We start from the raw sequence: 14,192 nt of genomic DNA, 5'->3' as shown, positions 1-14,192 counted from the left end.
AATAGTTGTGAGGAAGGTAATTGCCCTTTTAAACATGATTAAGAGCCCCTTTTTAGAGACATAGTTGTTAATCTATTTGCATTTTTCTTCCAGGACTTCTTTTTCATTCACAGTTTACAAACAAGTTCATCTGCCATGCTCTTGTTTGCAGAATAACACCAAAGATGCCTTTCTACCTCCGGAAACTGCCCCTGGAGATCCCTCCACCCACAGAAAAGGAGTGGATTAAAAAAGATGAAGGAGAGGCTTTCTTCCTGAAAGATCCAGACCAAATAATCGATTATTTGCCTCAGCCTTTCCAGATGGTCAACAAACTGGTGACTGTGTTGTTTGAACGGGCCTGGGAAATTATCGAGGGCAGGGAGCAGGGCCATGTGATGAAGAAACAGCATCCTCCACCCACTCGGTACTGGCCTTCGGCAGAGTTCCAGGTAGTCACAGCCCTCACAGACCAATGAGGATCAGTCTGTTGTAGTTTCACCAGGGACAGGAGCTGCCACTTAGGACTGGCAGATATTCATAGACATGGGCTTAGAGGAAATACGTTGCAAACAATGGGGGTCAAAAAGGCAATAAGCCGCACGAGGGAACAGTTGGTGGCATCTCTAAAATGTATGCAGGGCAAGCACAGGGACCATTTACAATAGCAGTAATTTTTGATAATTAGCAGACCTCATCAGCAGAGTTCTTCAAAGGCCATTGAAGTCAACAGATTTGGTGGTGGTGGAAAGTGTTGTCAAGTCACAGCAGACTTATAGCGATCCCACGGTGCTTTTTTGTTTAAAAAAGATGCCAGTACTCTCATATATATATAACCAGTACTCATATATAAGGTTGCACTGATTTCCAGCAATTCTCCCCTCAGGACTTGGGAGAGCACCACAAAAAAGCCCTACAGCGGCATAGGGTTTTCAAGGGAAGAGAAAACAGATTCTTTGCTATTGCCTGCCTTTGTGTAGTGACCCTGGACTTTCTTGGTGGACTCCCATCTAAGTACTATGCAGGGCTGACCCTGCTTAGCTTCCAAAATCTGACAAGATTGGGACATCCAGGTCAGGGCACAAGGGTGAGCTGAGCTGGGTGCTAGGTTATAACCCTTCATTCTTTCCTCTAATGGACTTAGAAGGGTGTAACTCTTTTTTATCATTGTCGTGCCCCACCTCTGCACTTGGGGTCTTTCCACCAATCACTTGCTGGGGTGCACCCCTCTTCTCCCTTCCTGTGGCTGCCAGAGGTCTCAGAATGGCAGGGGGAGGAAGGTTACAGCCCCACTCCTCTGTCCCCACCTGCTAGCACCCTTCTCTCTATTTGATCAGCTCGCTCCTCTTAGAAAGGTCACCAGCAGGCTCCTCCTCGACCTGCCCAGCCTGCCTCCTTTTATCTTCCCCCAGTTCCTTCCCATGCCCTCCTGCTCCTTCCCCTTGACTCTCCCCAGCTGGCCCCACCCCCAGATAGAAGATCTGGCACCCTGCTTCAGGTATGGGCTGGGTTGTCATGTTGGTTCCGCGTGCTGCTGGCACCCTCTCAGGCCTTGCTGCCCTGCTTTATGTCAGGGTGGGGTTGGCTCAGTGGCTCAGTGGGCTGCTGGTCTGGTGCTCTTGTGAGCTGCCAGCTGGCCTTACCGTGCTCTGTCTGCCTGGTGGGGCTGGGAGCTGTACTCAGAAAGCAAGCAAGCACTGTGCAAATAACGCAGACCACAAGTGCTCAAAAAGTCATGCAAAAAAGTAAATTTATATAACACGAGACTTAGAGTTTATATTCACCCGCGGGTCTGCATAGGGAAAGTCGTTATGACAGACCATCTAGATCAGAGGAGTATGGAATGGAGGTCTGTGTCGAGCCCCCTCCCTGAGCCAAAGGCTATACAATGGAAGTCGGAGGGGCCATGGGAGAGGAAGGAGACCATGAGGAATTCATAGGTACCCGACTGGATTTGCTGGAGCAGGGTTTCGACCAGGTGCTGCAGATGGTTGAAGACTCCTTCAAGTGTCTATGGTAGCTGGGGCAGTGTAGCAGGAATTGCAATGCCGGGGCCGGTGCAGCTAGCGGCCCCAGAGAAAGCCCAGGCAGCCCCCTTGCAAGCCCAGGTGCCAGGACAGCCACCCCCCCGGAGAAACCCTCCCCGGGGATCTCCCGGGAACGTGGTGCCGGCCCAACCGGGTCAAGATGTGCATCCCCGCACTGAGCCGTTGGATGCTACTTTTGATGGAACACCTGAGAAACTCCCCTTCTTTGTGGTCCATGCCCAGAAGTTCGTGATGAACTGGGGTCACCTGTTTCCTACTGAGGAGCTTTGGGTGGATTACATCACATCCCGGCTGAGCGATGAGACAGCGGAGTCTGCACAACACTTGCACAACACTGACGGATGAGGTACTGGCGGAACCATACCGACTGGGACTATACCCTGAGGTCAGAGAGACGGTCTTGCATAGTGTTTACCCAGTATCCCTGAATGTGTGGATTCGCGGCTGAGGACCATCAAGATCGACAATGCCACCTCTGTGGTTAAGACTATCTTACTGTTTCCAAAGCCTAAAACCCCTCTCCCAAAGAAGGACGGGGTGCGGGACCAATGCAGGAAGCAAGGTCTGTGCCTGAAATGCAGCTTGGCGGTCCACTTTGCAGCCTCCTGCCCGGGAGTGGGAACCCAGGGAGCAGTGAAGAAGGCCCTGGAAAAGCGGTGGGTAGACACCCCAACGAAGAAGACCCCGATCAAACCAAAGAACCAAAAAACCCTTCAAGCCAGCGTTCCAGAGGAGAACCCGGATTTGTCCAGCGAGGAAGAGGATCAGCCAGTGGGAAATGAGATGGACCTGCACTAAGTGGCACGGAGCAGCAGGTCCCGAATCCCAAGGCACCAAAAACGGTGAGTGGATATCCCTCTCTCTTTTTTGTCACAGTGACTATCCAAAACCCAGAGCTGGGTACCCACGTAAGACTACGAGCCCTAATAGACTCAGGTTGTGGCCGTGACTTAATTAATCCCTCATTAGTAACGGGGTTGGGGGCGAAAGTGGTCCAGCTGGCAGACCCCATTGTATTTATCCAGATGGATGGGTCAGCTATGAAAGAGCCTTGTAAGTACGAGACTGTGCATTTAAGAATGGGAACCAGGGCTCACTGGGAACACAGAACTTTTGTTATCACCTCTGATGCCCAGTTCCCCATGGTACTGGGTAGCCCATGGCTCCATGATCACCATACGTTTTGTTGGATGAGGGGGTGGTGAAGTTCATTTTTCCCAAATGCTCACGTTTGGGAAAAGTCGTGGGGGGCCCCCACCTCCAGACGTGCCGCTATGAGCTTGCTTGGCGACTGAGGAGCTGAACTCTGTCCCAGTGGAGTATCGTGATCTTGCTTGAGTGTTCGAAGAAGAGGAGGCAGACGAATTGCCCCCTCACAGACACTCATACTGTGCCATTGAGTTACTCCCAGACAAGAAATTGCCCAAAGGTAAATTGTATGCAATGAGCCCTCAAGAGAAAGAGGAATTGCGCAAGTTCATCGACAAGAACTTGGCGTGAGGCTTTATTTGCCCTGCGTCCTCCCCTTTTGCAGCTCCAGTTATATTCTGGGGAAAAAAGGATGGGGGGTTTGACATTGTGTATGGATTACCAGGGCGTGAATGCTGTTTCCACCACCAATGCATACCCCCTGCCACTTATGAAGGACCTCCTAGCTGAAGTGGCTAAGGGGAAGATTTTTTCTAAGCTTGATCTCAGAGATGCTTACTTTCGTGTCCGCATAAAAGCCGGAGACGGGTATAAGACTGCATTTAACACTCCGTTGCGACAGTTTGAGTACAGGGTGATGCCATTCAGACTTCAAGGGACCCCAGGGGTCTTCATGAACCTCATAAATGAAGTGTTGCACAAGCACTTGTTCAAAGGTGTGATATCCTGATTTATTCCACTGATAAACCAGCGCACATCAAGCTGGTGCGAGAGGTCCTACAAACGTTGCACAAGCATAAACTGTTTGCCAAATTATCTAAGTGCGAGTTTCACTGTTCAGAAATTGATTTCCTGGGATGCCACATTTTACAGAGGGGTTTGGAGATGGACCCTGCTAAGAAGAAGAAGAAGAAGAGAGAGAAGAGATTGGATTTATACCCCGCCCTTCACTTGGAGTCTCAGAGCGGCTTACAAACTCCTCTCCCTTCCCCTCCCCACAACAGACACCCTGTGAGGTGGGTGGGGCTGAGAGAGCTCTGACACAAACTGCTCTTTTTCAAGGACAGCTGTGCCAGAGCTTGTGACTGACCCAAGGTCACATCAGCAGGTGCAAGTGGAGGAGTGGGGAATCAAACCCGGTTCTCCCAGATTAGAGTCCGCGCACTTAACCACTACACCAAACTAAGGTTTGGGAAGTGGTGGGGTGGGAGCCCCCTCAAACCTGGAGGCAACTGCAAGTGTTCTTAGGATTCGTGAATTTCTACAAGTCATTTTTAGCAAACTTCGCCCAGGTGAGCTTACTGCTCACGGATCTACTTAGAACCAAGGGGAAGGGGCCGGATTGCACACGCCTTGAGGCCAAGTTGATCTGGACTAACGAATGTCAGGAGGCGTTTGACCGCCTCAAAGCACTGTTTACATCGGAACCTGTATTGGCCCACCCAAATGAACTGAAAAAATTTATTCTGCAAGTCGACGCTTCTGATGTTGCCATGGGTGGGGCGATTCTCCAGGAGGGGGAGGATGGGAAGCTTCACCCCCTGGCTTATGTCTCTCGCAAATTTAATGACACTGAACGGAATTGGTCAGTTTGGGACAAGGAGGCAGGGGCTATTAAGTTGGCACTCTCTACTTGGCGCCACTGGTTGGAGGGGGTGCGGGTGCCATTTGAGCTGTGGACTGATCATAAAAACCTGGAGGTCATGCGAACGACCCGAAATCTGAATACTAAGCAACTTCGGTGGGCTGATTTCTTTTCCAAGTTTAACTTCACCCTTCACCACTTCCCAGGGAAGTCAAACTCTCTGGTGAATGCGCTATCCTGCCTCCCACTGCATGACAGTCAGTGGGAGGGGGTACTCGATTCCATGTTCACGCCGTCACAATTGGGGTGTGTGTGATGACACGCAGCCAAGCGAAATCCCAACCCTTTTCTTCCCCTGCCGCTAAATGGGAAGTGAAATTTGCCTCTGCCCTTTCCGATGCTGACCGTCTCTAGTTGAGCAAAGAGGATGAGGTGGAGGAGCGGGCGAATGGGTGTTGGTACCGAGCTTCTAAACTGTTTGTACCTCTGCCGTTGCGGGGAGAAATTATGTCTACAGTGCATGGAACTAAGTTGGCAGGACACTTGGGGTTTCTCAAATCCTTGCATTTGCTGCAGAGATAGTGGTGGCCTGGAATGCGCAAGGATCTTTCCCTGTTTGTTAAGTCGTGCCAAACTTGCATTATGTGCAATGTCATGCCCACCATGCCGCCCACCGTGTCGCCCGACCCAGTGGACCCTGATCCCGGGGACTCTGTACCTTCAACACCCAAGAACGAGCTCCCTGCACCCCTGGAAGTACAAAACCTAAGTCTTGCAGAGGATGAACACTGGCTACCAGAAGGGTTCACACCTGGAGCCGCTCCTGCAGAGCAGAGCACAAGCTCCATGCCCCCTAATTCCTGCCCCCTACTGTAGCTTGTTTACGAGACCAAAGGAGACGGGACTTGACAACCCAGCGTAGGGAAGCACGCATGCGTGGGAGGCGTCCTCTGAGTCCCAAGTATTGACTGGAGCCAGGACTCTGTAATCAGCCGGTAATTAGTGACACGAGGAACGGGCTTTTAAGGCAGCTCTCTTCATCCAATTCGTGCTGGCAACTGATCGCATGATTAAATCACTGCACCTCAGACCTTGCATCCTGTTTCCTGACTCTCTGCTTGCCTCCCTCGGCTATTGACTCTGGACTGCGTGACATCGTTCTTCTGGCTCCCTGACCCTGGAATGTGTAACCTGACTCTGGACAACGGCTTTCGGCTTTACACCTCTGACTGCAAATCTCCAGTAAACCTTAGACTGTGCAAGTGACCTGATATTTTGGACTGTGCTTTTGTTTCTCTGCCTCTCTGGTGCCCTGACCTCTGCCTGTGTTTTTGGATACTCTGTGCCTTGCCTAGCCCACCCGCCAGGGCAATCATGACGTGCAAATCCCACCCTGGGAAGCCCCCCAGTTTGTTGCAACCTCTTCCCACCCCCGGCAGACCGTGGGAAGTGATCCCCATGGATTTCATCACGGACTTACGCCCCAGCAAGGGGAAAACTGTGATTTGGGTGGTGGTTGACTTGTTTTTGAAACAGGCTCATTCTGTTCCTTTTAAATCGCTTCCAACAGCACGTCTACTTGCTAAAGCTCCTGCAACATGTCTTCCAGCTCCATACTTTACCATGGAAGATAATCTCCAACCGCGGCTCGCAATTTGTTTCCAAGTTCTGGGGGGAGCTGCTGAAACTTTTGGGGGTTGAGCGCGGGCTCAGTAGCACTTACCATCCCGAGACCGATGGTCAAATGGAACGGGTAAACCAAACACTGGAACACAGTACCTCAGATGTTTCAGTAACTTCCAGCAGGACAATTGGGAGGGGCTCCTCCCTCTGGCTGAATTTTGTTATAATAATGCCTGTCATTCATCCACTGGAGTGTCTCCGTTTATGGCGGTTTATGGCTATGAGGCCCCGCCTCTCCCGTTCCTCTCAGACATTCCCCTCCCTGGATAGTACTACTATCGTAGTAATATCCAGATGTGATTTAATACCAAAAATACTTTTATGTCTTTTCTATTTGAACACTTTTAATACAATTTAAAGACTTGAATATAATCTTTAACATGTAGACATATATCCAAAGCATTTGAATAACTTATCAAAGTGCCTTGTTACTCTCTTTGTAGTTTTAGTTTTGTAGTCCTAGTTTGTAGTGTGTAGTAAGAAAAGCAATAAAAATTTTATTTAAAAAAAGGAAGCAGGCTTGGATAAGAAGTGCTTGCTGGAGGAAGAGGGGAAAGAACCACTTGGAAAACTTTGTGGCCCTCCTGGCCCCAGAGGGAATGGACTTGTCTCACAGCATCCGTGTGAATGTGTGTTCTGCTTTTTCTCCCCCACAACACTTTCTTATTGGGCCTCTGTTGTTGCATTAGTTTGGCGAGTACCTGTGAGCTCTTTCAGCCCTCTCTGCAATGCTTTTTTTGTTTGTTTGTTTCCACACTGGGGCTGCCAGTAAACTGCACCACAAGTGAACAGTGCAGCTTGCAAAAAGCTTTTAAAGGGAACATCTCTACTATAGACTATGGGGAACAATGACTGTAATGGTCTCAATAGGCTATAATGGAGAATCGATGTAGGGGTATCTGGGGTTCTGGGGCCTGTTTTTTGAAGTACAGGCACCAGATTTGCAGCATATCTGCTGGTGCCTCTCCTTAGGAACCCCCCCCCCAAGTTTCAAAAAGATTGGAACAGGGGGTCCAATTCTGTGGGGCCCAGAAGAAGGTGCCCCCGTCCTCCATTATTTCCAGTGGAGGGGGGAAAGATGTGGTTTCTTTAAATACTGTTTGCAAGCCGCGGTTTCAGCCGGAAGCCGGTGAACTCACCTCTTCAGAGTTCGAATTGGTGTTGGTTCTTGAAAAAGCTATTTCTTTTCTTTCTTTCCCTTTCTTTCTCTCCCTTTCTGTCCATTTCTTTCTCTCCCTTTCTGTCCCTTTCTCTTCGTTTCTTTCCTTTCTTTCCCTTTTCCCCTTTCTTTCCTTCTCTTTCTGTTTTTTCTCCCTTTCTTTCCATTTCTCTTTCCATTTCTCTCCCTTTCTTTCCATTTCTTTCCATTTCCAAACTGAAATACATTTTAAAAAACTAGGCTTGCTTACAACTTTTATGCTTGTAAAGTTTTTGGCTCACAAAGTAGAATTTTTGCTCACAACAGTCAACAGTTTAGAGGGAACATTGCCAGGACCAAAACAAAGTTCAGAAAACATCGTAACTGAATATATTGCTGATTAGCTGTAGCTGAGAGATAGAATTCTGTGCTCAGAGTGTTGAAGGGCTTGAAATTATCATTTGGTCCCATTAACTGAGATAGGAATGTTAGACCATTAGACATAGAAGAGCCAGAGTGGTATAGTGGTTACGGACTAGGATCTGGAAGAACTGGGTTTGAATCCCCACTTTGCTGCGGAAGCTTACTGGGTGACCTTGAGCCCATCTCATACTCTCAGCCTAACCTACCTCACAAGGTTGTTGTAAGGATAAAACAAAGGAGAGGAGAATGATGCAAGCTGTTTTGGGACCCCATTGAGAGAAAGGCAGGATATACGTTAGTTAAATAATACCCCTGTTCCCTATTAATTTTAGGATTTATTCAAATAGTTAGATTCTTGTTTGTGAATGGGTCAAAGGCTGACTGAGCACCACCCATCTGGCCAGCCCAACCTAGCAACTTCAATTACAGGATAATATACCTGGGGAATGATCTAAGTGGGTATATCCCAAGCTCCCCACTTACATAGGGGATAGAACTGGGCCATTTCTAGGTGAGACCACTCAGGTATTTCCTGCCGAGGAGCTACAGTCCAGTATTTCACATTAGAGAGTAGAAAGATTAGCTGATATTAGTGCAGATTAGGAAGATTAAAGCCCCCTTCTTCTACTGGTATTTGAAGCTTTTTATATGCAATCTTTCCTGCCAACCTAGCAGTTCGAAAGCAAGAAATTGCAAGTAGATAAATAGGTACCACTTCGGTGGGAAGGTAACAGCGTTCCATGCACCTTGGTGTTTAGTCATGCCGGCCACATGACCACGGAAATGTCTTCGGACAGTGCTGGCTCTTCGGCTTTGAAACGGAGATGAGCACCGCAACCCTAGAGTCGGATTCGACTGGCTTTCAAGCAAGGGAACCTTTACCTTTACCTTTTATATGCAATCTTAGGCCTGCCTGAGGGACCACAAATAAAGTTATGAAATTGAATACATTTTGGGAGGAAATCTCTCAAGACATAAATAATACATAGAAACATAGAGCTGGAAGGGACCTTGGGTCATTTAGTCCAACTGCCTGCATATTTGACACACTCAGCATCAAAATTAAATGGTTATAGGTTGCGAATATCAGAGGAAACTGATCCGCCCAGAGACATGTGGTATCATGATATCTCCCCAAGTTCAGTGGTAAGGTTCATAAATTCTGGTAATGATTTTTCAGGATCAGATAGTAGTGAAAACTCTCTGAATGTAACCCATTAGTAACTACTATAGTACATGATTCTTTATAAAGGATCTTACCCAGTTAATAAGTTCTGGAGGGACGATACAGAGTTGAATCACAGAATACATATGTTGCTAATATACATTTCCCATGCTAGCATATCCTAGTATCTGCGGGGAGGGCAGGCTCCATGTCCTAATGCTGAGCACAGAAAGTGAAATCTGTAGATAGTAGACTGTACAAGAATTGATTCTGCACAATGACCCACTGCTGATAATTGTACATAGCTGGAAGAAATCAGCAAGGGGCATTGGGGGGTGGGTCAGGTCTGTTCATTGACATTGCTGAGCCAGGCATTGTTTTCTCTTAATTTTTTATCTTCCCAGGTGGTAGGAAGGGCAAACTGCCTGGCAGCTTCCCGGGAATACATCTTCATTGGACTCTCTACAGGACTTTCTGTCTTCAGCATAGCCACCTGTGAGAAGATTGGTGCCTGGGAGACGGCTAGGCTTGAAATTTGTACTCTCCATGCCTCAGATCTGGACAATAATTCCCAAGTCCTTGGCACAGTGGATGAGATGGGTAGGTGTTAGTTTAGTTGTCTTGGAAGCAGAGTGGATAAAAATCAATTTAAAAAAAAAAAATGAAAATTGGATTTTTAAAATTTAAATTGGATTTTTTTAAATAAAATGCTTTATCAGGAAAAATCTATCTAAAGATAGTTTTCTATTTAAGATACATTATAGTCCAAAGCATGCGTGGCCAAACTGCGGCTCAGGAGCCACATGCAACCCTTTCACACATATTGTGTAGCTCCCGCAGGGCAGCTGGGGAAGCAAAGGGGAGGCATAGAATCATAGAGCTGGAGGGGACCTCCAGGGTCATCTAGTCCAACCCCTTGCACAATGCAGGAAAGTCACAAATACCTCCCCCTCAGCACCCACAGTAACTGCTATTCCACTCCTAGAAAATTACAAAAACCTCCAGGATCCCTGGCCAAAGTGACTAGGAGAACAATTGCTTCCTGACCCCAAAGTGGCGATCAGCATTTCCCTGGGCATGTAAGAAAGGGCCATAAGAACTAAGCACTGAGGCAACCCTTCCTGCCCTCCCTCTCATGATCTGCCTAAGTTCACACTATCGGTCTTCCATTCCCCAGCCGGTGTTCCCCTCCCTGGGCAGGCTTGAGCTGGGGGCCTGGGATGGTAGAAAGGTAGTAGAGAAAGAAAGCAACTTTAACTTTAAATGCATTCTCAAAGTCCCCCCCCCCGCCAGGTGGCTTGGAGAAGGCATTTGTCTCTTTAAATCCCTTCTCCAAGCTAGCCCAAACCAGCCACCATGGGGCATTTAAACTTGCTTTCTTTCCACCTCTCCCTCCCTCCCTCCCCCATCTATTTGCTTTCTTTTCACCTTTCTTTCTTTCCACCTTTCTCTCTTGTTCTCCCCTCCCTCCCCATCTAAAGCTAAATGTGTTCTCCAAGCTCTGCTCCACTGCCACACCAGCTGACTGGCTTGGCTTGGAGAAGGCATTTGTCTCTTTAAATCCCTTCTCCAAGCCAAACTGACATGGAGGCAGGGGGCTTGGAGAACACATTTAAAGTTAAAGGCATTTTCCAAGCCCCTGCCCTGCAGCCCCACCTGCCAGCTTGGAAAAGGCATTTGTTTCTGTAAATCCCTTTTCTAAGCTAAACTGTCTAATGTGGGGGTGGGGAGGGGGTTGGAGAGCACATTTAAAGTTAAAGTTGCTTTCTTCTCCTCTCCCTCCCTCCCTTCCTCCCTCCCCCCCATTTATTTGCTTTCTTTCCAGCTCTCTTTCTGTTTCTTTTCCATTTCTCCCTCCCTTCCCCATCTATTTTCTTTCTTTCTTTCTTTCTTTCTTTCTTTCTTTCTTTCTTTCTTTCTTTCTTTCTTTCTTTCTTTCTTTCTTTCTTTCTCTCCATTCTTTTCTTTCCCCTCCCTCCCCCATCTATTTGCTTTCTTTGTTTCTCTTTCTCTTTCTTTCCACTTGTTCATTCTTTTCTTCTCTTTTCTCTCTCTCTCTTAGACAAATAAATATCATTAGCAGACAAATAAATATCGTTATCAATATCTCTTTTTACCCCTTTTGTTTTTATTTTGGCAGTCTCATTTATGTTAATAAAAGGCAAATTTGCATATTTTTCAATAAAAACTCGTGTGTAATATTTGTTCATGTCTTGTAGCTCTGAAACATCTGATGTTTATTCTATGTGGTTCTTATGTTAAGCAAGTTTGGCCACCCCGGTCCAAAGGGTATTCATCATGAAATAAGAACTAGTTCTCTGGTGGTCCAGGAGTGGGGCAGTTCTTCAGACTCCTTACTCCTGGAAATACCTCCTCCTCTCTGAAGGTAGGGCTGGCAGACTCTTTAGTCACGGAGAGGAGGGGCTTGACCCCTGGAACCCAGTCTCTCTGGCCCTGCCTTCTGAGCAGGACGTTGCAGATAGTGCTGCATTGGGGCACAGTAATTAGCAGAAGGAAGAAAGAAGAAACCAGAAGGAGAATAAACCAGAATAAAGCTTAATTATGCTTAAATCAAGTAATATTGTAATCCAGAAAAAAAACATGTTTATCTCTTGGGCTTCTTCCCTTTTGGAGTTTTGGGCACTGCTACTCCTTTCTCAGACTCTGACATTGAACTGCTGGAATCACTTGAAGAATTATCCGATTCTTCCTCACTGGGTTACTCTCCTTCTTCCAGATTAGGGTCCTCGTCTTTATCTATTCCCAATTGTTTTTTCAAAAAGTTTTTGGCTTTTTGGACAGAGTCATTTAACTTTCTTCTTGTTGTATTTGAACAGGATTCCTTCTGGGAAGCTCCATCTGTAGGTTATTGCTTTGTCTTGTAGGAAAAGAATTAAGTCTATACTGTCGTCTTTGTTTCTGGATCTCAAATGGAATGTATTTCAGAATTTTAATTTCTTCTTTGTTGATTTTGAGTGTTTTCCCCGCAGTAGCTTTTAAAACATTGTCTCTCATTGTTCTCTTTGGTAATTTAACATAAATTTTGCCAGCCAGTTTATTTTTTCTTATAAAATTAGGGTAAGTACGGTATGCCAAGTCCATGTCACTTTGTAGATCCTCCTGTTTAAGATCTGAAATTGAAGCTATCGCTCCACTTAACGTTGTTTTTATGTCTTCTCCCTTCTGTTCAGGAACTGTTCAGGAAGCGTAAAACATGCATAGATTTATCAAGCTGTAGATGAAGTAGTTCATTTTTATCCGTATTTCTTTCTTTTCTTTTAGTTGTTGCTTACTATCAGTAGTCCTTGTTTCGATGTTCTCGATCCTTTTATCTGTCTTATTGGTTTTTTTCCCCATTTGGGTAAGTTGCTTTTGGACGGAATCCAGCTTGGTATTAATTGTAGACATCTGGTCCAGCAGAGGGCGCAGTGCTGCGGCAAGCATATTGGGAAAGTCTGCGGCCGCTTTCTGTGGCTGACTGGAAGTTGTTGGTGTAGTACTTCCTGGTGGAAGTTTCTTTTTCGCCGCCATTCTCCTCGCCCTCCCAGCCATTTGTTTACAGTGAAGAAAAGTTTTAGTTTTAAATTAAAGTTTCTCTGAATTCCATGTTCTTGGGCTTAAAAGATAGTTTTTAAGCTGTCAAGTTCCTTAGCAGGGTCACACCACACACACAGCCAGGCTTCTTGAGAAGATAAGTCCATAACTAAAGAACGAGTATATAGTTTGTGTCAAGAATGGCCTGTAGTATATTGGCCTCTGACTTATAGTGATTTCGAACTACCCCCCCCAAGCAAAAGCCAATGGTTAATTTTCATGCGCGCAGCAAGCAAGTAGCAAAACAAGCGGCAAAGCTGGAAAGCAGTTAAGGTTCCCAGCCGTCTCATTACAGCTGGAGATGGCAAGGTCAAAGTCGCGATAGCAGTCAGTTGCTGGGCAGGGAAGCGCTGGGAAAGCGGAGGAGAGTATCACCCCCATATACTAATGCCTGTATCTTTGGGCTGTATCATTTGTTCTCACATGGATCAGCAGGAGCAGGTAGCGGTCAGAAGTTTTGACCAGTCTTGGAATTCTCTCAGTCACATCTTGGATACATGCTCCAGGAAGACAACAAACCTCTCGAGATTCCTTGTCTGATCTTGTCCAGTTTTGCAATTCTCAAAACTGTGAATTTGTATCTGCAGAGATACCATGCCTCTTCTTCACAGCAAGAATGTTATAAACGCACAGAGTTAAGAGACCTCAGTCCTATACACCTTGAAGAGCGTTATGCTTGAAAGATCAACACCTGGTGGTTCCTGGCCCGAAGGATCCCCGTCTTGCCTCAACTCTGTCCTGGCCCCAGCCTGGTGGAACATGCTCCCTATTGAGACCAGGGCCCTGCGGGAGCTTCTTCCATTCCACAGGACCTGCAAGATGGAGCTGTTATGCCAGGCCTTTGGTTGAGGCAATGGGCGCCCATATATGGCCTCCCTAAGGTTGCTGTCACCCGTCTATTTACTGGCCTTTAACTCACTGCGATCAATAACAATGACACATTTAATAAATTTTACATAGAAACAAAGTCCAACAATTCATTTACTCAATATTACAATAAAAACAGAGTCCAACTTATTCATGTTCTCAACAGAGTATAGCATTTCCCTCACATTACTCAATGAGTACACCAGTTTTTACACTCATTTCATTATCTTCCTCAAGAGTAATCTTATAGTTCTTATAGAGTTGGAAGGTGTTTTCTTCTATGAATTATCAGTTCCATTGCATTTCTTAAGTAGGAGCAGGCCAATAAATTGAATGTCTATTTGTAGCAAGCAGTCCATGATTTTATGTGGCAAAAGCCTACTTTAAAATTGGCTGACATATGCTCTCCATTTCACATTGTAGGCCAATAGCTCTCTATGAAGTGAATGCATTAGGAGTTGGAAGGTGTTTTCCTAAGCTTTCCTGTAAAAATTGATAACAATATTACTACACACAGCTTCATGTTTGTTTTACTCCTTTCTAATGTGTAGGGAGGAAGGG

At 46.4% G+C, this 14,192-nt stretch overlaps 1 protein-coding gene across 1 annotated transcript in view; it reads left to right on the top strand.

Annotated features, from left to right (window-relative positions):
• WDR93 (WD repeat domain 93) overlaps positions 1-14,192 on the top strand; it is an 88,697-nt gene that overhangs the window by 2,512 nt on the left and 71,993 nt on the right. The window contains exons 2-5 of the mRNA XM_015419243.1: positions 94-431; positions 2,556-2,798; positions 6,332-6,514; positions 9,575-9,770. Of these exons, the coding sequence (XP_015274729.1) occupies positions 165-431; positions 2,556-2,798; positions 6,332-6,514; positions 9,575-9,770 (889 nt within the window). The 5' untranslated portion in view covers positions 94-164. The remainder of the gene's footprint in view (positions 1-93; positions 432-2,555; positions 2,799-6,331; positions 6,515-9,574; positions 9,771-14,192) is intronic.

This window comes from Gekko japonicus, unplaced genomic scaffold (assembly GCF_001447785.1).
Source record: "Gekko japonicus isolate JY-2015 unplaced genomic scaffold, Gekko_japonicus_V1.1 scaffold111, whole genome shotgun sequence".
Lineage (NCBI taxonomy): Eukaryota > Metazoa > Chordata > Lepidosauria > Squamata > Gekkonidae > Gekko > Gekko japonicus.
Note: the sequence above shows the minus strand (reverse complement) of the source record. Positions and strands in the feature narration are given on the sequence as shown.